Here is a 24,495-nt window from a genome sequence, read left to right on the forward strand (position 1 = left end):
GAATTAACCATTCTATAGTTCATGTATACATATGACGACAATCTATCGCAGCGGTTTATAACAATGGAGATTTATACATTGAACCGTCACGCGTGATGCGTTTAAAAGATCCACATTGAATACCATCAGATAGTCAGTTAAGTTAGTCTAAACCATTGTGTTTCTATCAAAATCCCTAATTCAAAAACAATTCTTTAAAACGCATGTCATTTAGTTTTTGGCTAATGTAAGGGTATATATAAGTAAGTACAACCTGTATAGTCGCCATCTTAGATGTGAGTCTGTCGTATATTATATAGATAAAAAGTGTGGTGGATTTATATAAGAATACGGATATTAACAACAAACAAAAATGTCGAAGGTTGCTCCCGAAGGTAAGTTAATAACGATCTTATTTTGTATGTAAAATAATCACGTAAGAAATATACATGTAAACTATGAATTTTGGGGTATGAACCTCAGCCATAATAAAAACATTTGCTAATTGGTTGTGTCCAACATTCAATTTATTTTACTTTTTGTTTAATTACTGCTTTAAATAACTAAATAAATATGTTTATTTTACAAAATATAACATACTCAGGTTAAATGAAAAAGGTAAGTTTTCAATGTGTCTTTGATTGCACAATGAAGCGAAATAAATATCAAGTTTAATGGACCCTGGAAACTTATTTAAAGAGGAATAAAGTAAATATTTGATCCTACGTTGATGGGTTTACTTACAAAGTCTATATACTCCATTCATTCATTGATATTTTGATTTTATGTTCCTTCATTTACTGTCTATTTATAAAAATAAACAAGTAAATATAAATTCACCAAAATTGAGGGACAAGATATCACCCTAAATCAGTCATTGTTGTTGGCCTGCATGGAAGCATGAGGAATTTACTGTGGTAGTGACACCGGAGTACCTCGGAGAAAATCCCTAGGGTCGGGCATATTGACCCTATACGTGTTCACTTTTCCTCGAGGAGTGAACCACGAACGCCTAGATGAAAGGGAGTCCGTTACCTCTGCGCTACCCGACCAATATTATTAGATACATCTATTGTCCCGGATTAACAGTATTAGACACACCCTTATAATCTGATATCTAGATATCTAAAATTTGTCATTTTTTATCAGAAAATTATGTTTATTTTTGTATGTATTATCTGACAAGGTAAATACATTTTTGTTATTATTATAACTTTTTTTACACAGTAAAAAGGGGCAATGATTATTATAAAAAAGAAATGAGTACGATTGCTTATAATTCTGTGACTTAGTCTGACAAATTTGAGAAGGGACAATGATGTCTGTAACCGACGAGTATTACTCTAGAAGGAAAAATGACGACTCTGTAACATGGCGATTGTGTAATGACGATTCAGTGACCTATGACTATAATGACTCTGTGACATATGAGTATAATTCTGACTAGGTATAATGATGACTCTGTGACATATGAGTATAATTCTGACTAGGTATAATGATGACTCTGTGACATATGAGTATAATTCTGACTAGGTATAATGATGACTCTGTGACATATGAGTATAAATCTGACTAGGTATAAAGATGACTGTGACCGATGAGTATAATTCTGACTAGGTGTAATGATGACTGTGACCGATGAGTATAATGCTGAGAAGGTATAATGAGAAGGTATGACTGTGACCGATGAGTATAATTCTGACTAGGTGTAATGATGACTGTCTGTGACATATGAGTATAATTCTGACTAGGTGTAATGATGACCTGTATAATTATGACATATGAGTATAATTCTGACTAGGTGTAATGATGACTGTGACCGATGAGTATAATTCTGAGACGGTATAATGATGACTGTGACCGATGAGTATAATTCTGACTAGGTGTAATGATGACTGTGACCGATGAGTATAATGCTGAGAAGGTATAATTATGACTGTGACCGATGAGTATAATTCTGACTAGGTATAATGATGACTGTGACCGATGAGTATAATTCTGAGAAGGTATAATGATGACTCTGTGACCGATGAGTATAATTCTGACTAGGTATAATGATGACTCTGTGACCGATGAGTATAATTCTGACTAGGTGTAATGATGACTCTGTGACATATGAGTATAATTCTGACTAGGTATAATGATGACCTCTGACATATGAGTATAATTCTGACTAGGTATAATGATGACTGTGACCGATGAGTATAATTCTGACTAGGTATAATGATGACTCTGTGACATATGAGTATAATTCTGACTAGGTATAATGTTGACTCTGTGACCGATGAGGATAATTCTGAGTAGGTATAATGATGACTCTGTGACATATGAGTATAATTCTGAGTAGGTATAACAATTGTGTAATGACTCTGTGACCTATGAGTATAATTCTGACTAGGTATAATGATGACTCTGTGACATATGAGTATAATTCTGACTAGGTATAATGATGACTCTGTGACCGATGAGTATAATTCTGACTAGGTATAAAGATGACTCTGTGACATATGAGTATAATTCTGACTAGGTATAATGATGACTCTGTGACATATGAGTATAATTCTGAGTAGGTATAATGATGACTCTGTGACCGATGAGTATAATTCTGAGTAGGTATAATGATGACTCTGTGACCGATGAGTATAATTCTGACTAGGTATAATGATGACTCTGTGACCGATGAGGATAAATCTGACTAGGTATAATGATGACTCTGTGACATATGAGTATAATTCTGAGAAGGTAAAATGATGACTCTGTGACATATGAGTATAATTCTGACTAGGTATAATGATGACTCTGTGACATATGAGTATAATTCTGAGAAGGTATAATGATGACTCTGTGACATATGAGTATAATTCTGACTAGGTATAATGATGACTCTGTGACCGATGAGTATAATTCTGACTAGGTATAATGATGACTCTGTGACATATGAGTATAATTCTGACTAGGTATAATGATGACTCTGTGACCGATGAGTATAATTCTGACTAGGTATAATGATGACTCTGTGACCGATGAGTATAATTCTGAGTAGGTATAATGATGACTCTGTGACCGATGAGTATAAATATGACTAGGTATAATGATGACTCTGTGACCGATGAGTATAATGCTGAGAAGGTAAAATGATGACTCTGTGAAATATGAGTATAATTCTGACTAGGTATAATGTTGACTGTGACCGATGAATATAATTCTGAGAAGGTATAATGATGACTCTGTGACATATGAGTATAATTCTGACTAGGTATAATGATGACTCTGTGACATATGAGTATAATTCTGACTAGGTATAATTATGACTCTGTGACATAAGAGTACAATTCTGACTAGGTATAATGATGAGTAGGGAAAATCTTCATTCTGGCACTGACAATAAACATGGGTAGGGACAATGTTGATTCTGTAACTGATGTTTATAACATGAGTAGGGGCAATGTTGACTCTGTAACTGACAATAAAAATGAGTAGTAACAATGTTGATTCAGTAACTGATGTTGATAACATGAGTAGGAACAATGTTGACTCTGTAACTGATGGTGATAAATATTAGTAAGGAGAATATTGATTATACGACAAAGCAATGCTTTAACTGATCAAAGTATATAATAATTGTATGATAACGAGATTTTACGCAAATTTTCAACTGCCGTTTGAAGAGTCCAATCAGATTCAAAGGGTTGAAGGTACTTGCGACATCAATGCATTGGTTTTTTGTGTGAAACTTGATACATTTAATTGATTTCACGCGAAAAACGATATGGAGTGAGCGCCTATTGCTTACTATCATATCTTCCTTTGTATGTGTTTTTATAACACTATTGTCTGAATCCTATTTTGGGAAAAAATCTTATTACTATTTCAGGGGGAGAGACAAAGGACTATGGTAAGACTTGACGTTTTTGAGATAACGTTTTGTTTCGTGTGACATTTTTGCTTTGCTCTGAAAGCTGTCATAATAACAAGGCTAGTATTTGTTCATGCTTGTGTTATTTGCCCGTCTGCAGCACCTAAAACTGCGCACATAAAAGAAGTTTATTTTAAGTAACCTTGTATACTGACGATTTCTCATTACTTATTGTGAATAATATTACGCATTAAGAAAACTACATACGAACTCATAAAAATTGTTATAATGAAAAATTTTAACAACCAACTAGTCATATTATAGGCAATGATATACTTGTCCAAATCTATCTGTATTTCTGTAATAACAATCGGGAGATTTACTTAATCATGGGGCTCGTACATCTCTCAATCTAGATTTCCACATTTCTTTTTTTGCCTCCTGGATATAAAAATACACCAAAGGAACAAGCCAAAGAAGGACGGAACAGCTAAAGAATGCAGTCCAGTTCATTATCTGTCTCTAATGTATCAAATGATTAATTATTCACTTGTGTGTTTTTTAAAGCATAAACTATAACTATCCAATATAATACAAATCTAAAATGTCATTTTATTGGAAAAAGTTGAAAACCATTTAATATGAACAAAATTTTATCACATCAATATCAAATCTAGATTCAACTTTAAATTGATTTTATTTCAGTATAAGGCAAATCGTCCTCCCCCATATAAAGCATTTCAAAGTAAAATGCACAGAAGCGCAGATGATGAAACTGTCATAAGTACAATTAATTCTTATGAATATGCAACGTCGTTTCGTTATATAAAGTGACTTCACAATAAGTTATATTACTCATGTGTAATACGCAAAAACACTATGTGAGTATATTCACTGCATAACAAAGAAATCATGTAATAAAAAGGAAATTAGGAAATTGAAATGTTTCACACAAAAATAGAGGTGCACTTAACCCACAATTCAAGCTTGTAGTATTTTGTGAACTTTCTGCTAATACGCCGAGTCGGTTTTACAATAATTTTTATAAGTGTAGAGTATATTTCCTAACATTTAGTCTTAGTGATAATGTAATGGAATTTCATTATCTAGTGTAACAAACTTAACATTAGGTACAAGTATCAATAGCTTATAGATGTAATAACTACTTAATTTTCAAAAGACTCTCTCATGTTTGGATACTCTCCAGGTTTCAAAATTTAGTCTCTTAGCATCAGAAGGATAAAACAGCTGTATGATTAAATTAATTCACTATCAAGCTTTACTGTACTTATCCATATAAAATCGTCTACCTACGTAATGGTTATGGGATATAGGTCACGATCACTGTGTATATTTAAAACAACGTGAATTGTATATTGTTAACCTTAACAAAGCCATGTGTTATGGTTTTGACTTACCTGTTTTAGCAACATAGAGCTCTCATTTGCAAAAATGAAGAATAACCATACTTCAGACTTAAAACACGCACAAAAGAATTGGCATGATCTGCATGTAAGGCTGTAATTACAAATGAATAAATATACGTGTAGTATCATTTGAAATTCCTAGTCAAATCGAGACCTACTGCTTTATTTTCTTTAAGCAATATCAGTCGTTCGTTTTTTTTACCAAGCACTAATTATAATATTTTACCGGACTAGATGATGGTACAGTTCTTACATAACCAATACAGATAATAGTTCTAGTCACACATCAATCAATAAGTAAACCAATTATCAAATACAGCTAATCACGTGGTGTGACGTTTCGTTCCAAGTATAACTCTTATGTGACAATGGCAATGTTAAATGTTTTCTAGTAAATAATCAATGTTCAAATCCATACAAATCTAGTATAATAGTTTAGTGTAAAAAGAGTTGGATCAAGACAAGATACGACTAGGTATCTTCCTATATTTGAATATTTAATTCATCCTAAAGTGTCTCACTAACATAATTATTAATATGATGTAAGATTGTACATTTTCTCCATTGTGATGTCGTACTTATTTAAATTAAATATTTCCACTGATGTATACTTGATTTTCCATAATTTGTACCGTTGCGAGGAACAGAAGAATCTTATGTTTATATCACGATATCAAACAGACAATTGTTTAACATTTATTGTAAAATGAGTAATATACTCATATTGTATAACAAAAAATCGGCATGGTTACAAAATAGAATGAAAATACTCATGCTGCTATACATTTACTATAAGATAGAGTGGATATTGAGTTCCCTCGATCCTTCATAATTCTTGTTGGTACATGATTTCACCATATATAACTTCAAGTTATCATTGTTGGCAAAACGTCATTTTAATTGCGCTAAATAACATCAGAGTTTAGAAGAAAAGTATGGATATGAATTACGTTTGTTAAAACATTTTTTACCTTTTTGGACGCGTTTTTTGATTTCAGGTAAACCAAAACAGCATGATCCTGGCTTCAAAGGACCATTGAAAAAAAGGTAGGATTAGTTTTCATAAGAAAAATGGGGGGATTCATCTCATTGGAAAATACTTTATATCCTTGTTCGATATGAAGTAGAACATATTTGTTTGTATGTTTGTTTGTCTTTTCCATACCAAAGCGAAGTTTAATATGGTTATTGTGTAAAGGGGTCTCTGTTCGATATAATAAAAGTGTAACATATTCCTTAAGCATGTTGCATATCTTTGTATGAATGATGCTATACCGCTCAAATCTTACAACTTTTTTTCGAACTGATGGACAAAATGAGAGAATGATTGGAAATATGAGTACTTAATGAACAGATTTGAGAAGAAAAGGCCACTTACTTATATATTAATTATTTTCAGATCTTGCACAGATATCATCTGTTGTCTCATTTTCCTCATCTTCTTCGGCCTACTCCTGTTGATATCTGCTTATGGTAAGCATGCTCATGATCAATGATAATACATAAATCGGACTATATTGTAGTATATATTTCACTGTTTTGATGCTGGTAGATAAAAAAGAAACTCTTGCACATAGAATGTATAATAAGTCATACAAATGCGCTCAACGTAAAACTTTATGAGGCAAATGCGAAGGTTACTTATTCGTTAACTGAAATTAAAAAAAGACGAAAAACTTGAGTTTTTGAAATAATGATAGGAAAATACTCCGATATCACTTTCTGACGATTAGAATGCTTTAAGTACATTGATAGTATAGAATTTTATTCAGTAAATACGAAAAACATGCTTTTCCCAATTTTACATAATACACAATACTGAGAGTAAGTGATCGTTGATGAGCAAAATAAAGTAGTTGCTCATTTAGAAATCCGACATATACATTGCAATTGTGAGTGTCTGTACATAGCGATGCATTCAGGAATTATAGAGGTCAACATAGAACAATCAACATTAAGTGAACTCAAATGTAAGGATAAATTCCGTTTCCTGAGGTAAAGAAACAATCTTAAAACTTGATGCTTTGTGTGAATGCGGAAACAAATATTGCAAATTTAATCAGGAGGTGATACACATTTGCTGTATAATATATGGTCATATATTCAGTTTTAAAAACAGTTATGGATTCTGACCGGATTATTACTTATATGTCATTTGCATGTGTGTGACAAAGGATATGTTTTTGTTTACTCTTCTATATTGATGATAACTCTCTGAACACACCATTCACGCAAAATCTGAAAATGAAACTACAGACACCTCCCTCTCCTCCACACACACAAAACTTAATAAACAAAGATAGACAACTTGATCAGTAGGAAAGACGTCATCAAATCAAAATAGCAACAGATAAAGTTATTTCCATATTGTCGTCTTGTAAATCATCTGAATCATATGTCCATAATAAAACATTTCTCTGTAACAGCATTCATGAACGGCAATCCATTGTTGTTATTATATCCCGTGGATTCCGAAGGCGTCATGTGTGGATCGGGAGTTAATGCGTAAGTGTAATATTTAATATTGTTGTCAGATATCAAGTAAGTCTTGTTATCTATTACTAATATAAAGAAATTACGAAGTAACATAAGAGGCTAGTGCACCGAAACCCCATCTAGAATTGTCATTTCTGTCACTTTAGAGTTTTTCAGTCGCTTCCTAGGTTTGATGAAAAATTTAAAAAATATTAGTTTAAAATTGTAATAGTTTTATGTAAAAAGGAATTTGTTATTATATTTAAAAATAAAAGATGTATATAAACAACGTTAAAAGCTGTCAATAAATGTCAGAGGAAGTCGTGCTCACGTGTCCAGTCCAGTGTGTAATGTTGAACAAATAAACTGTTTAATTAAGTCAGCAAGGTTATATTGTTGATAATGTTTCTCATGATATTATACTGATACGATTATCAACCTAATTGATTGGTCATAAAATTGAGATATACTACAAACAAACCTAAAACCAATCTTTTTCAATGCGATCTGAGAGTAAAATTGCTCGAAGTTCATAATTGTTATGCTATGTTTATTTTCAGAGGGAAAGAATATCTGTTCTATTTCGATATCATTCAGTGTGCGAAGTCAGGGATAGCCGCCTTCCTGGTCGGTTGTCCTTCACCACAGGTATGTAACAAAACACAATTCATGTAGAAATGTAACCATATATTTCAAAATACCATTTTGTTTCCTTTCATTATACTGTTTATTTATGTCAACGCTTAAGTATTGTCTGTAATCAAATGACGTCAAGGAAACAGCTGTCTTTAAAATGTCACATCAGGGGAACAGTAAATGGTGTATTTTTCTTGGCCTTTCAGATTTGCGTCACTACGTGTCCATCCAACTACTATTCGGTATTAACAGATGTGCAAAGCGTCACTGATTTGAGATACTGTAAAACCTCCGCTGATATGACCGTAAGTAATATCGGAGATATTTGCGCGAACTTCGAGCTTAAAGTTAAAGGCATCAATTAACATATTAATGATCCTATGGTTAGATGCTGAACTATAGATGTCATGGCTGTGAATTGCCAAATATTAGTTGTTCTGGTTTACGGTATTGGTGATCTCAGTATAAAAACTCCTGATTCGATTCAATTGTGTTTCTATTTAGATACAAAACCTCATTCAGCATTCACGCACATGCCACCCCCACCCCCAATCTCAAATTTCACATATACACAATAAAAAATCTCCTTATTGGGACGTTTTGTTGGGTTTTTGTTTAAGGAAACAAACTTCTTTTGAGTTAAATAATTTGATTGTTTATATCTGTTTAAGTTCCAATATTTTAATGTAACAAAGACAATTTGATAGTACGTTTCGATTGCAGAAAGATGTTTACCAGCTGGTATCTGACGACTCGTGCCCTGCCTACTTTCTCGCCAGCTCTCCAAGCAAGTGTTCTACCTTGATCTTCAACAATTTCTCTTTTGTGTAAATCATAAGAATCATATATTCAAAAATATGAAAAAAAGTTGTGTATTAATGAATCATCAATGTAAAGAATGTAAAAATAAAAATTATTAGAAATTGTGATTATTTCGATTTTAAAATAATGTTTTAACTACATTTTAATAAAAAAAGGGTTACCTGGTGAACCATATTTTTGATGTGCAGTAATCCGCCGGTGTGTGCCGAATGTGCTGCTGGACGTTTTAACTGGCATCGGAAACCTTAACGAAAATCTTGACAGTAGTGCCACCACTGTTCTGACCGACAAGGATGGCACAACATTGACGAATAGTATATTAGCCGAGGGATTGGAGTATGTATAACAAATGTAACACATACTGTTTAAAACGTTGCATGATTCCGTAGTTTGATAATTTACCAATCGCTATACAGGCTGCACAATTTTATCTTCTTTAAACGTATTCCGTGATAAAATTTCTTTTGTCTTGTTGATATTTGTCCTTATCTCAGTTTTTCCTCAATTTTAAGTTGAAGCATGGATTTTATGGAACTGAAGTTACCATAGTTATTAAAAGATGATTGCCATTGAAAAAGGAATCGGATATGAGAAAATACTTTACAGAAACGAACAACGCAATCAATACTTTTAAAAAAACAGAAAATTAGTTCTAGTACTGGAATTTCACAGAATAAAAACACAAAAAGAAAAACATATGTAAACTAATATATAATTCATTTTCTGGCAGTGTTTTTGGTGCGTTCATATTGGCTAAGGAGTATGCCGAGAAGATTATGGCTGATATATTGAATACATGGTGGATAATCATTATGTAAGTGTTCTACGCTTAAATCTTACATACTATACTATGTGTTACTCTTATTACACGGATCTTGAATTTATGTCACCCATGACCTAAATGAGAGGCTTAAACGACCAACTTAAACACGACTTTATCATGTTAATTACCTATAGCTTTGGTTTAGAGAGTAAGTAAAAGTACATAGGTTCCCTCTTGATTCCTACAAGTGAGATTCAACTGGGAATTTTGAGAAAATGATGATAAAAAAATATGTTTTTCTTCTGCATTTCAGTTTCATGATTATTGCCATGATACTATCTCTGATTTACATCGTGTTGCTTCGCTTAATGGCTGGTTTCATCGTGTGGTTCACAATCTTCGGAATGTTGGGAGCGTTTGGATATGGTACCTTACTTACCTTACCTTTTTTTTTTTTTTTTTTTTGACATATTTTTGTGATCAGTGTAATACAGTATAAACATTTCACTGAGGGGGTTCGTAGAAATACTATTTTGGAAATCTATACTCAAGCAATAAAGAAACGCAGGCTAAACTTTGAAGATGCCTCTAGGCAAGACGCTGAGTATAATGTTCAATGTTTGAAAGTAAGAATGAAGATGAATCCATACAGAACAAACTGCAAAATCAACGAAATGTATCTGGTAAGTGATTTAGAAGTAAATGAAAGGAACTGAAAGAGGATTCTGTAATCTGAGATCGAAATGGACTGATTTATGGAGCTGGCTAGTCAATATCGGGTATGTTCCCCATTCGCTCTCTCCACAGGCATGGAGTTCATTAGTGACTTTATCCTCTTCATTGGGATGTTGGCCCATTCTTCCAAGAATTATTGTTGAACAACGGGTTCGCAAGATATTGCAAATAATGTCACCCTGCGTTTCTTTATCCCTTGAGTACATCATTGTTCATTCTAAAATTGAAGAATTCAATGTTGGCATCTAGAATGTAAGAGTTAAACAAAAGTAATCTTTGCTTCTGAAATACTAACCTCAGGTCTGAAATACTCACCTCAGGTCTGAAATACTCACCTCAGGTCTGAAATACTCACCTCAGGTCTCAAATACTCACCTCAGGTCTGAAATATTCGCCTCCAGTCTCTGGTTAATTGAATTGATACAGTGTTCGTTTCAGAAAATTGATAATGATTCTTAATTTCTTTTACCAAACATTTATATAAGATTCTTAATTAGGATTTCTTTGCTTTGTTGATGTTGCGGTTATATTCTTCAGCGTCTTTTTACTTCCTGATGGCTTACGTCGACCCTGAAGGGGACAATGATGAGATGTTCATCGCCATCGCCGAAGGAGGAATATATTATTCGAAATCGAATATGTATCTCGGGCTTGGTATGTTCAATTACATTGATTTTCAATGACTGAAATTCATCTACATGGTAAACCATGATGTATTATTTATTTAATAAGCATCGGAATCCTAATCAGTCCAGAGAAATCTAGGAGAAGCATTTTTGTTCAACACATGTCGTTCATTAATTATTAATGGCTTTGTCTTGTGACAAGGGCAAGAAACCTTAAATTCTTTTGCTCTGATGTTTTATAAGTGAAATTCTTCGTTTATTTGTTTGTAGACAAGGATGGTTTATATTGCCTAGATATTCGACATTTTTTTTTAACTCTTTAAGTTGTTGTTTCTTCGATGCTATATTTAGCCATTAAAAATCAAATGATATCATTTGTTTATAAAAAAAATGTATTTAGAAAGTAAAATATCATTATTTCGTCTGCATCTCCAACTTTTAGTATTTACATAAGGCCTGTTCCCATTATCATGATTTTTGTCAAGAAATCGTTAACTTATGGACAAACCTGTAACACAGGGACGATGGAAGTTGATGAAAATTATGAGGAAGTTATATGGTCGCCATAGTGATCTCAACGAGAAATATTCTCTTTGTGTGATATTAAGCTGGATATGTTTGATGCACGTTTGCTTGTTGGTTCCGTTGTGTCGTCGATGAAGCAAAATATGCGTACTCTTCCGGAACACATGTCCGTTTTCTCCTAATACTATTTCAGGACTCTCCGTTTAATCTTTCTGTTGTTCTTATTTTGTCATTGTTTGATAAAATTTGAGTTTGGATTATGATTATGAATTTTTTGCGATGTTAATCAAAACAATTCTCGCAATTCCAGATTTGATACCGTCCATGTTATGCCTGATAGGAATGCGATGAATGAGAGACTTGCAACGTTTTTGATATTTGACTAATTTCCCTGATAACAGAGATTTAAGCTTTGGTAATTTGTTATATAGTATAGTATTTCATGACGCGAAGATAATGGAAATTATTTTTTTCACATTTATCATGTCATAAGTATTTCACACGTTTTGTATTTATCACGCTCTGTTTCTTTACAGCTATTGTGGCCATGGTGTTATTCGTCATTGTACTGGTTATGGTCTTATTCCTGTTTACGAGGATAAGGATAGCTATCGGTCTGATGAAAGAAGCTAGCAGGTAGATGAAAACAGGAGATAATGCTACAGTAGAACAACATCAGAGCAGTATAAAATATTTCGTTATGTTAGCGGACATAAGGTGCTTATGGATCAGTATTAAACATTTACAGTTAGTGTTATGAAGTCACAATAAAGACTATACATATGCAGCAAAACGTATTTAAACAATGATGTAATAATGATAAGAATTAAATAATAAGAGATTGAACTCGAATCCTTTTTATCCAATGCGAAACGCGTTTTCGGGGGATATTAATTTGGGCTCCGTTCGTACGTGCGTGTGTGTGTCCATCCGTCCGATGGCTTTTCCGGGCTTTAACATCAAGACCCAACTACACAGATCTTGCTGTATATATTAAGTTAGTACCCTAGTCGTGCCTTTTGCTACTGACATTTCATTTTTTCATATTTTTGTGTTACCATGGGAACAAAGCCAAAAGAAACCCCAACCAAATTCTATTTCCATGTTCATTTTGATTTTCCTCTCGCCAGATACTCGGTAGAACTGAAAATCCTTCGTTTCACCAATCTGGGATGAAATGAACATCATGACCGAATTCCATACTGATGTACTTAAGGAATTTTATATATCACGTAGTAATAAAACACCATGAAATCAAAACCTTATTAATATAACCATCTGTAAGAGTAAAAGTATGATTAAATTGGTATCAAATGAATAACTTCAGCTGTAATTTTTCATTTCCAAATAAACATCGGTTATAAGTTACGATATTCATAAATGCGATTAGACATGACTAAATGTTGTATTAAGAAACTATATGGAACAAATATCAAATGGTTTTGAAACTGAAAAGAATAAGCTTAACATATTTTTGATGTTGATTTATTTTCAGAGCCGTCGGCGGGATATTGACAACACTGGCTTTCCCGATATTAATAATGGGACTTCAAGTCTTAGTTGTTGCCTACTTCATGATATTTGCGGCGTATCCTTTTTATTTGATATTGATGAATTTCAACAGAAATCAAGTAAGGCTAGATTATTTTGTAAAAATTGAAAGCAAAATTGGTGGGGAATTCTGTATTTCTATGATATGTTATTGTGATTTATAGTGTCCTTTCTTTCTGTTCACATGTAACTTTTCAGTCGCTACTACTGTTATTCGAAGATCAAAACCAAGGTCAAGAAAAAATATGTAAGTAAGTTATTATATTATATTGATACTATTTTCTATGTTAATGACCGTATCGACAACTGATCCGAGTACATCTTGGTTAAATAAGATGATATGATCACACAGAGAAATACGCTATTTAAATTTCAATCCTAGCTGTCATGAGTTATCTCTCTTTAACAAACTGTAAATAACCTTTTAATATATATTGGATACTATCAAATTACTGATACTGAGTTGGGTTGATAACTCCCCCCCACCCCCCGCTAAATATTTCCAGAATATATTAATAATCACTTAGAATGGATATTGATATTATTTCTGTAAAGATGTCTCCTGATGGTTGAATAAATGATGTATGCTTATATACAGGTAATTTCCGGTATGAAAAAGCTTTACTTTGCAACAGATTTACACAGACTTTTACTTTGATCGGAAAGTTATCAGAATGATAAGTATTTTTTTTTAATGAAATGTTTCACCCCGACCACTGTATCATGTGTAACAAACCCCAAAAATACGGTTATATATATGTACTTATAAACGTTTAATTTGTTAAATAATTATTTATAGAATGATCCGAATGTTTATACCGTAATGTTAAAACAGTCACCGAGATGATCTGAGCACTTAGGGACATTGTTCAAGGGTTACTCACTTAATTATACGTTATAAGATCCAATTATCTGTTCCCCATGGCTCGCGATTTCATTTTCGTTTGAAAAGTAAGTTTTTAAACGACTATATATAGCTACTTCAGAAACTTAACAAGCTTCTAACGGATTGTTTTCAGGCTATTTGCTACATGTACTGTGGATTAAACAGTCGACAAATTAACGGTACTGTAGCTAAACAATGAAAATGTCAGTTATGGCTTGGGATTTGAAGCTCAGCAGCGATACATTTTACTTTTCCCCTGATATTGGAACACTTTTAAAAATATATCACTATTTCTAAGAAACAGATGCATTTTAAATATTTTAATATGTTAACACTCTGGAAAAAAAGCAACAAAAATAGTCTGTAGGATTAAACATTCGTCGTGTCATATTTTTTACGCAGTGGAAGTGTTCTTTCTTCTAAAATATCATTTCTTATATAAGAACATTATATTTTCCCAATATATGCACTACCACACACCATTCTAAGGTGAAAGAACGCATTCGTTATATTCTTATGAGAGCTTTCTTCTCCAAGAAAGGTGAACAGCGGTATAAATATGGTTGTGACCTATACTGAAGCATATTTCGTAAAATATAAGTCCAAATCAAAGGAACATCTACGGATAACTTAATCATAAAAATGATCGAGTTTCTGGTTGACAACATCTGAGTTTATTTCTGAGATCTTTCAAATTCAGTTTCCCTAATGTGAATTTTCCATTTCTAGATAGCAACCACCCTTCATCCCCAACCTATCATTTTTACACGTCGTAGTTGACTCGATATTCTAGGTCCTATTCCCATTATCACGATTTTCTTGCAAGAAGTCCTCAACTGACGAACAAACTCGTAAGACATGGTTTCAAAAATGCAAGTTGATAAAATTCATTTGGAAATTTTGCGGTCGTCATAATAATCTCACTGAGAAATTTTCTATTTCTTATTGCGATAAAAAGCTTGGCGTGTTTGATATTCTTTAGTATACCTGTTGTTTCCGTTGTTTCATACCGTTTAGTCATTCAAAAACATGAAATTACTTACCTGGATTGACCGAGGTTTAAATATCGCGTGCGTCGATGAAGCAGACAAAGCTTACTCTTCTGGGTCTTATTTTCGTTTTCCAGAAGTACTTTTTCAGTTGTGAAATATTTCTTTCGTCGCGTTTTTCTGTCCTTGTTTTATGGAACTTGAGATTGAATGTTGACATTTTGGTATTTTCTTGTTTTCCCCCCTTAGATCATACCTCCTATCCAGAGAAATATTCAGTAAACTTGTGGAATTTTCCTGCTCTTTTAAGAGAGAGATAACCCGGTGCAGCTTGATAAAGTGAAGCACCATTATGGTATTTTGATCTGGTTAATTTCAGCGTGATTCACAATACCTGCTACACCGGTACCATACTTCCGTTTGGTCATCTCATTGAAATTCTTCTTCCAGTAAAGAATGCGTTGTGTCATATTGCGTTACTGTAGCTAGCTTATTTAGCATTTTGAGATTGCTCTAGAGATATTTAACGGCAAACAATTTAAGGCTTCACTTGTGTTCCTATATTTTCACTTTCTTGACGTATCTTTTCCATAACACTTACCCTCATTTCGAATCCACTATTCCCATCATTGTAACTGCAATTTGGGGGCTGCTCAATCCTGATCAAAGTTTTTAAAAAAAGTCCGATAAAAATGAAGAGGCCATTCCTTAACCTCTGCCTCAGCTTCCTAGCCTCAACTGGTCGGGCTATGACGAGTGTCGAGAATACGACAACCACGTGGACAAATGGTCAATGGAATACCGAGGCGATTATGAGTCAAGCAAACAACTTTATGGGATCGACATGTGAGGTATGCATCATATATTCCATACAAAATTCACACAAGTTCGTAGGAAAAGAAAATATAATTTTTCAAAATCTATACATAGTATGAGAGACTAAATATTGTGGGTTTTTACCTAAAAATGACTACAAATTCGTTTATGCATTTTATTTTCTGTAACCTTTCCTCTAAAAAAGTAAAAACAAAACTTTCGACAACGATAACCTGTGTAAAACTCTTCATAGAGATACATTTTCTTTTGGTTTTAACAAATTAGAATAATCCGCAGCATTATAGTGTCATTTCTGGTTTTGTGAAGTGTTTTGTGGTATCTGATGCTTGTCTTAATCTTGTATACCTGAATCCAAGTCTTTTAGATGTTTTTTGTCATCATACAATTTTCTGTATTTCTTTTCAGAATACCACCTCCATTTCAGACATGTGCGCTTACTTCGAGAATAATGAAGAGATGTAAGATAAAACATTCTTATTTCAATTTTTGCATCAATAAACAAAAACAATGCATCATGATTTATTACCATTAATCAGTATCACTTATCACCGGCAATGAAAACAAAAGGTCATTATTTCTTTTTTTATTAGATAATATCTTAAGATAGCGATTGGTGTATAAAGCGATGTACAGATAGCACTAGTATTACCTGTAAATACCAGGGGAAGTTGAAATATCTAGAGTTATTTCTATTCTGAAAACCAAGGATTATCATTGGTCGATTGTTTGTGACGTCAATTCTGCCACTAGATACAAATTCATTAGTACTGGTTATATATGAAGGCCCTGTATATTAAATCGGATATATTTGATTAAATAAACATGTGCAGCACTATAAGATAACGGAGAGTTAGAGTTTATTAATACAATACAACAGATCAAGTCCCAACGTATTGCTGATTCAGGCGATGAATCGTAATCGTAACGTGGTTTGGCCGACGCCAGCAAAAATAAAAGGCGTACAGTAATTTAATAAATGGTAAAAAAAACCTGGTCAGTACTGTTCATCTATTATAAAAAGATGAGCTCTGATAAACAATTAAAAATGATGATCGTCCTCTATATATTTTAAGTCCCATATTGAACAAACCCTATCTGTTAACAGTCATTTATGGCGAGAATACCGGCCTGACCCAAAATTTAATTTTAAATTGTCTATGTCTAAAATCCAGATAGGAGGCATACTTTCGGTGTATGTGTAAGTTTTATACCAATTGTATGTTCTCGGTACACAATCACATTATTCATCTCTGTTAAATCCCAACTGTCCTAGACCATCCGAATATTCACCAGAGATCTACCGGTCGAAGGGGTAGTGGTCGTGACAGGATATTAATTAGTTAATTGAATTGTGAATTTACCTGGTAAGGCTGCAAAATAATAATTATATTCTGATACAAATAATGGTTAACAAAAGGGTTTATAATAATGGTACCATATCCATTCTTTTTCCAAGCTAGCTTCGACTGTATAAAAATATACAGGTAACTATATAAATATTAGAAAGTCTTAAGACCAAGTAGTAACCCTGGTCCCACACTTGTGTCCAAGTGTGTCGAGGTGTTCATCCAGGTATATGAGTGACATGAAATGGATATCAGCACTTGATTTGTGTCTTCTAATTAACATTTTGTGCAGATATTGAAAAGACTACCTGATTTATCCGTTACTTGTTGCTTGTCTCAGCTGTGTTTGGTTTCGCATTTTCTTTCATATCCTTTTGTATTTAAGAATTTTGCATATATGATTTTCACTAGTTTTATAATATCCCTATGCAACACAGTGTACCATCACTGCTGAAATAAGACCGATTATAAAACTACCACATTATATAACACTTCCACTGTCTTTACAAGTGTTACTACCGCCGAGTGGCGGAATTGACCTCACATATTATTGGTTCCAAAGATTCCTGAAAGCTTTCGGAAAAAGCCGAAGAGCGGACAGGTAATCTAACTCACCTATAGCCGAACGCTCTCGGCGGCAATTGTATCGAAAGGTAAAACTCGATTCAAGGTACAACCCCTATTATATCTACGCATAATATTGTCGCCAGTGACCTTTAAGTTACTGGCTTGAAAACAGAATGGATAATGATTTTTCACCATTTTGGATTAAATATATCCGTATCGAATGTCATCAAAAAACATTTACAGCACACAAGATAAAAAATAATGTGTCAGTATTATATAAACTTTTTTTAAACGCTTGACATTATGATATTATTATTCTTTGTATAGAATAATGATAATCATTAAGCATACTTTAAAAAAGGAGAAAATAATATCAACAATGCAAAGGACAAATGATCATGTGAATAAATATAATATTTCACATTAAGAAAATAGAAACTAAATCACATATATTTGCACAACAAAAGCTACCAAAAACAACAAGCTTAATTGCTTTGTCCAAAAAATGTCATATCGAATTAATTATCTAGATAGCTTATGGATGGTAGCAAAGAAAAAGTAGCCATGGAATCACTAAGGAATTATGAAGAAATATAAGCAACCTAGGTAAAAGTGTGATAAAACTGTACAATAACAAGATTTTAAACTTTGTACTTAAGTTGTTGAATAGCATCAATCATTCTTTCCACTTTCAGGTTCGTCTTTTATGCCGCAATATTTTCCCTCTTCATGTTTTTTTGGATGATAAACTTCGTGATTGCACTGGGGCAGTTGACGTTAGCTGGTGCATTCTCATCGTATTATTGGGCATTTGAGAAGCCGAAAGATATTCCAGTATTTCCTCTGGCTGCGGCCATGTGGAGAGCAATCAGGTAACAGTACATAATCTAGAAAAAAAGTGGAGAGTAGGTCTTAAGAAACAAAACAAAATATCCCCAATACTTATTGTTTATCACAGAGAAGATCATTTACAACACTTTTAATTTAAAAATAATTTTATTTCCTCCCATAACACTTTTGAAATCTTCACTATTCTGTCTTTTTTACTATATTATTTTAGTGATTGATCACTGATTAAGCAAATATAATTTAGACAAGTCAAGTAATATAACAACAAAAAAATCACATAGTGTTTCGTATAAAAAATTTATACGTTCACTGGTTACAGGTACCACCTAGGATCTCTGGCATTTGGCTCATTTATTCTTGCCGTAGTGGCGTTGATCCGGGTTATACTGGAATATCTTGATCACAAACTGGGCGGCAGAGAAAATGTGGTAGCGAAATTCGTTGTCAAGTAAGTTGTCTTTTTCTTCACGATTGGTTCGTTAAAAGGAATTTACTCGTATAAATTTTAACATAATTCTTAAGAGTGATCCAATACTCAAGGAAAAATGGCTTTAATTACGTGATCAGTTATAATACAACTTCTGATACAGTAGTACAATTCAAGTTTAACAGCAAATGTGTGATTATAAATAATAAATAATAATAAGTAGAATTTTATTCGAATACAGTCTGATGTTTCGTTTAAACACTGACTTCTGTACAGCAGTTTTAGAAGATATACACGATTCCAATTTTAACTTTAACTTAGATTTGTCTCATCTATATATATAATAGTATTACTTATGATACTTATCTCACTTCTTCAAAATACTCCCTCAGGAATTTTTTATTTGAAAGTAATGTGATATGGTTACAAATCCTTTTTTTCTCGAAAGCGTTTATGTGAAAAAAATCTTTTAATGAAATTTAATTTATCATTACGAATTTTAAATGTTTTTCCCAATTTAAAACTTACTTCATGTGATGCATTTGCAATTAGGAATGTTAATTTCCCATAAATTTATATCTACTTGATACCATGAATACCTATCTTATCATTTCTGTGCATTTTATCACCAATACTGTATATAGCACTCCCACAGTTATCAAATTTATGTTAAAATGAATTTGTAATTATGAAAGTTTTACTTTTTTTATAATTGGATGTCAGTTGGTGATTTTTCATTTCTTTCTTACAAAATCAACCAACGAAAATTACAATGAATAATATAAGTAATTCTGTTTTTTCATTAAGGTGTTTGAAATGTTGTTTCTGGTGTTTGGAGAAGTGCCTGAAATTCCTGACAAAAAATGCATATATACAGGTAAAACAACACACTGTTAACATTATAGATTTCAGCAGATCAACTTGCTGTGTTTTTATAATCATTTTTATGTTAAATTAATTTTTTTTTGCGTAAAAAGTCTGATATAAACAAAATATAATTCCTCAGAAATCAATTCAGAAATCAAAACTCTTTTCCATATATGTCGATATATTTGTAATCTTAGTTAAGGAACTACATCCTACGACGTAAAGATTATCAGTATCGTATCTACATATACAATCGGCAAAATTGTATGGTTTCACATATGTAGTTCTCATATATTTTTACATTGCTTTCGTAGATGTCCATTCACGGGAAGAACTTCTGTTTTTCTGCAAAAGATGCGTTTTTCACTATCATGCGAAACATTCTCAGGTAAGGTTTTGTGTATGATTTATGTCCAGAGGTGTATACTATTTCCTGAAGTACTGTTTGTCCACTTAAGAGATACGAAATCAAATTCTTGTATTTCTCAATAATAAGTGTTGGAGATAATCTTTATTCAACTTCATACTAAATATATGGTTGGATTTCTCTAGTTTTTGTTGTTGTTGTTTTTTTTTTGTATTCAAAACAATCATCATTTTCTTTATCAAATCTTGGCAGGGTGGCTGTAGTAGACAAAGTGGCAGACTTCGTCCTTCTTGTCGGTAAACTTCTCGTCATCGGACTTACGGGTAAGTAATTATTAATATTATTTATATGTCGGTTTTCCTGATTATCATACTTAGTGTAGAAATATCTTCAGTTTTTTCAAACATTATCTTACATTCCGTGGAACTTTATTCTAGTGACATTCGAACAACCGTGACAAACGGCGTAATATATACACTGAGTTAATCAGTTAGTAATGAAATATGACATACCAATTAATTATTACATATCGGTTCTGAATAATATTAATTACAAAGTGTTTTACGATGAAATTCTATGTGATTGTTGCAGAGGCTTTGGCGTTTTATGCCTTTGAGTACCTTGCAGAATACCTAATTACCGGATATGACTCCGTGACAGATGTTTACATTCTTCCATTTTTGGTATGATTTTGTCAATATTTGTCATATTAAATATGTATTTTATTCTTTGATATATTTTTAATCTTCTAGGTCATCTGACCCGAAGGGTCAGGATGACCTTAAGCCATTGTGTTTCGTCCGTCGTCGTGCACCCTGCGCGGTCCACCGTGATTTACATTCAAATGATTTCTTCTCAATAATCAAACGCCCCAGATTTCCAATATTTGGTCTGTAGCATAATGGGATAATGGGCTACAAAGTTTCTTAAAATGAATTTCCTTTCCCTACTTTCAAGGTCACAGGAGTCAATTGTGTTGAAATCTTAAAACGACTTCCTTTCAAAAACCAAAAAAGCCAAATGTGTGGGTATTTAATCTGTAACATACTGGTATCAAAGGCTACCATGTTTGTTAATATTGTTGACATTGACTCACTTTCAAGGTCACTGGTGTCAAATTTGTCAAAATCTTTAAGCAACTTTTCAATAACGAAAAGACCTGCGTTGCTGATATTTGACCTTAATCACTACCGAGTTGGTTAAAAGAATGAAATTGTCCCTTTGTTTAAAGGTCATATGTTGAAATCTTCAAACGACTTCTAAATAATAAATTGTTCGAAGCAGTTGATACTGTTTCTGTATCATAATTTGATGAAGGGCTTCCAGATGTATTCAAATGACAGACTTTGACCCACTTTCAGGGTATCTTGTGTAAAATGAGTTGAGATTGTAAAATTTCTTTTCTAACAAGCAATAGGTAAGGAGTCATGGTGTGTAGTATCATGTTCAGGATTCATTTCAAAATTGTATAAAATGTAAGCTGTAGAATAATGGAGCAATTTAGGCCCATTTGGACTCTTCATATGTTTGTCTTTATAGTCGGATGACTGTTCAGTCCCACATACCTCTTGTTGATAACTAAACCTTTGTTGATACTGACAAGTCTAAATAGTCTAACATTGATAATATATGTTTACCATATAGTGGTAAATTGAAATGTTAACTTCAATTGAAATTATATCGCTGTTCCTGTTGATAAGATACTGTCATCTTCATATGTTTTATATGTATAAAGTGATATATATCTTAAATGTTAAACGGAAACAACTTCTAACGCTTAAAATACTGTTAAAATAAATACAAATGAGGAAGGTATCAACACATAAATGAGTATTATTTTATTTAACAGATTATTTTGGGGTGCTCCTATGCCATCGCCTCGTGTTTCTTCGATGTCTTCTCAATGGCACTGTCAACGCTGTTCATGTGCTTCTGTACGTATTATATATTCTTAATCAATTTACCGAAATTTATTCTTGACTTGGTAGTAAAAATGCATACCTAGTCCTCCTGTGTCTAACTTTATAGTAAAATGTTTCAAATGTTACTGAATGATATCTTTCTGATCCTTGACTATTTTAAATGATGAAATAAAATAGTAATAAAGAACTTGCCGACTCAAAATTTAGATACTGAGTTGAAAATTTATGTAAAAAATGTCGACAATTTGATATGACCTTTTATTGAATTTGAATTCGTTACAGTGGAAGATATTGAAATGAATGACGGATCTTCTGAGAAACCTTACTTCATGAGTAAGGAGTTGATGAAAGTGATTGGGGTTAAAAACGTCATTATGAGTGACAAACAGAAGAAAGGAGCTGGAGCATCCAATAACTTTTGAATCTTATGTTGTTAGTGGCAACTGTATCTGATTCCAAGTGCTTTATGAAGGAACGATAAGTAGATGTGAAATTACAAACATGACTGTGATATTAGATTCTTTCTCAAATGAATTGTAAATAGAAGCATTGAATATTTGTATTATATGGAATATAGGACTTGATAATCAAACTCTTTGTGTCTGTATCGCGTTGTCGATTTTTCCTCTTCCCTTAGATTCGGTTTCGTGTGCTTTAGAGGACTGAGGCAACGGTACGCAAGCCCGACAATCATAACATCTATGTCATTGTTTCATAAAATGATATAACCCTTCGAAATTGTGATTACTTATTTCCCTTGGTGTTGCACATTAGTTTATCAATATCTGTCTGAAGGAATGAACCACGTTATCTACAAATACAACTTTCGATCGCCTTCTAACAACAACAACAACAACAACAACAACAACAACAACAACAACAACAACAACAACAACAACAACAACACGTGAAATGAGCTGTATTCAAGGAACATGGTTTCAATTTAATCATATTATTTATTGTCTTGTTATATATGTTGAAAAATGTTATCATTTTTGAGAAATGGCTTTATGCGTTTTATTGGTAGAATCAAGTTGATTTTTCTCGTTTTGTTTTGTTATAGACGTGCCGTCATTTTACGACACCATCTGTATTTGTTTTTGCTCTGGCAATTTAAACCAATTGCATTTGTATGAATGTATAAACTGTTAACTGATTACAAAACATTGCTGTGCTATGTTACAGTATTTCAGGACATTATCCTTAACATTCATGTTTGAATACTATATCATTATCTTCCGTTTTCATATTTGAAAACTTCATTCTACCAGTCATAATTGTGATGTTTTACTGACGATTTTTGTACATACACCGTGTACTGTGCGAGTCACTAACAATCATCAGTCTGAAACAGGAATATTACACAATGAATATTTCACAAAGTTATATCAATTATTCAATTGATTTTTTTCATCCTTACTCTTTGTAGTTATTATTTACGTGTTTATCATTTGGACACAAAATCTTAAGAATCAAATATTTATTAGAAATGCTTTTGAAAAATCAATCGAACTAAAAAGTAAGACCTCATCTTTACATATGATTTGAAGTCAACACGTCTTTACGAGAAAAATATCCTTTCACACGGAGTTTTACGCCCAACTGTTAAATGGAATACTTTTCGATATTTAGCCGGACTGTGTGTATGTGAAAGCAGATTGTTTGATAAATATGTGATTCGGTAGATTTGAAACTGTTTCAATAAAAATAGAAACATATCATGTGCTTTTGTTTTTAGTAATCTTCAACTCCGCTTTAAAATTTTTTTCTTCTATAAGAACGTTTGACTTTCTTCTCTGTTCACCGACATATCCTAGTCTGAACTTTCTGAAGCATTCGTTCTCTTGTTATGATAGTTTTCTTTGCCAAGAAAGGTGAACGCCTGTACAAATATATGGTTGTGAGTTATAGTGAAGCGTATTTCGTGAAAATTACATCCAAATCAAAGAAGTTATTTACGGAAGACGAAACCATGAAATTATTCGAGTTTCTGTTTGACAACATCTTCGTTGATTTTGGTGCAAAGATCTTCCAACATTGGCA

General features: G+C 32.7%; 1 protein-coding gene across 1 annotated transcript; it reads left to right on the plus strand.

Moving 5' to 3' along the window:
- Positions 1-352: 352 nt before the first annotated feature.
- Positions 353-22,874, plus strand: LOC132549832 (choline transporter-like protein 2). Its single transcript, XM_060213806.1, has 23 exons — positions 353-374; positions 6,261-6,309; positions 6,662-6,735; positions 7,689-7,767; positions 8,298-8,385; positions 8,580-8,678; positions 9,097-9,160; positions 9,384-9,531; positions 9,926-10,009; positions 10,272-10,384; positions 11,231-11,347; positions 11,839-11,870; positions 12,338-12,480; positions 13,340-13,475; positions 16,513-16,565; positions 18,716-18,892; positions 19,189-19,317; positions 20,104-20,173; positions 20,478-20,551; positions 20,783-20,853; positions 21,122-21,213; positions 22,380-22,464; positions 22,735-22,874. Exons 1-23 carry the CDS (start codon positions 353-355, stop codon positions 22,872-22,874), a joined length of 2,139 nt encoding a protein of 712 aa, XP_060069789.1.
- Positions 22,875-24,495: the final 1,621 nt, after the last annotated feature.

The sequence above is a fragment of the Ylistrum balloti genome, unplaced genomic scaffold (assembly GCF_031769215.1).
Source record: "Ylistrum balloti isolate Yb309-2 unplaced genomic scaffold, AGI_CSIRO_Ybal_v1 Utg370078, whole genome shotgun sequence".
Classification (NCBI taxonomy): Eukaryota; Metazoa; Mollusca; class Bivalvia; order Pectinida; family Pectinidae; genus Ylistrum; species Ylistrum balloti.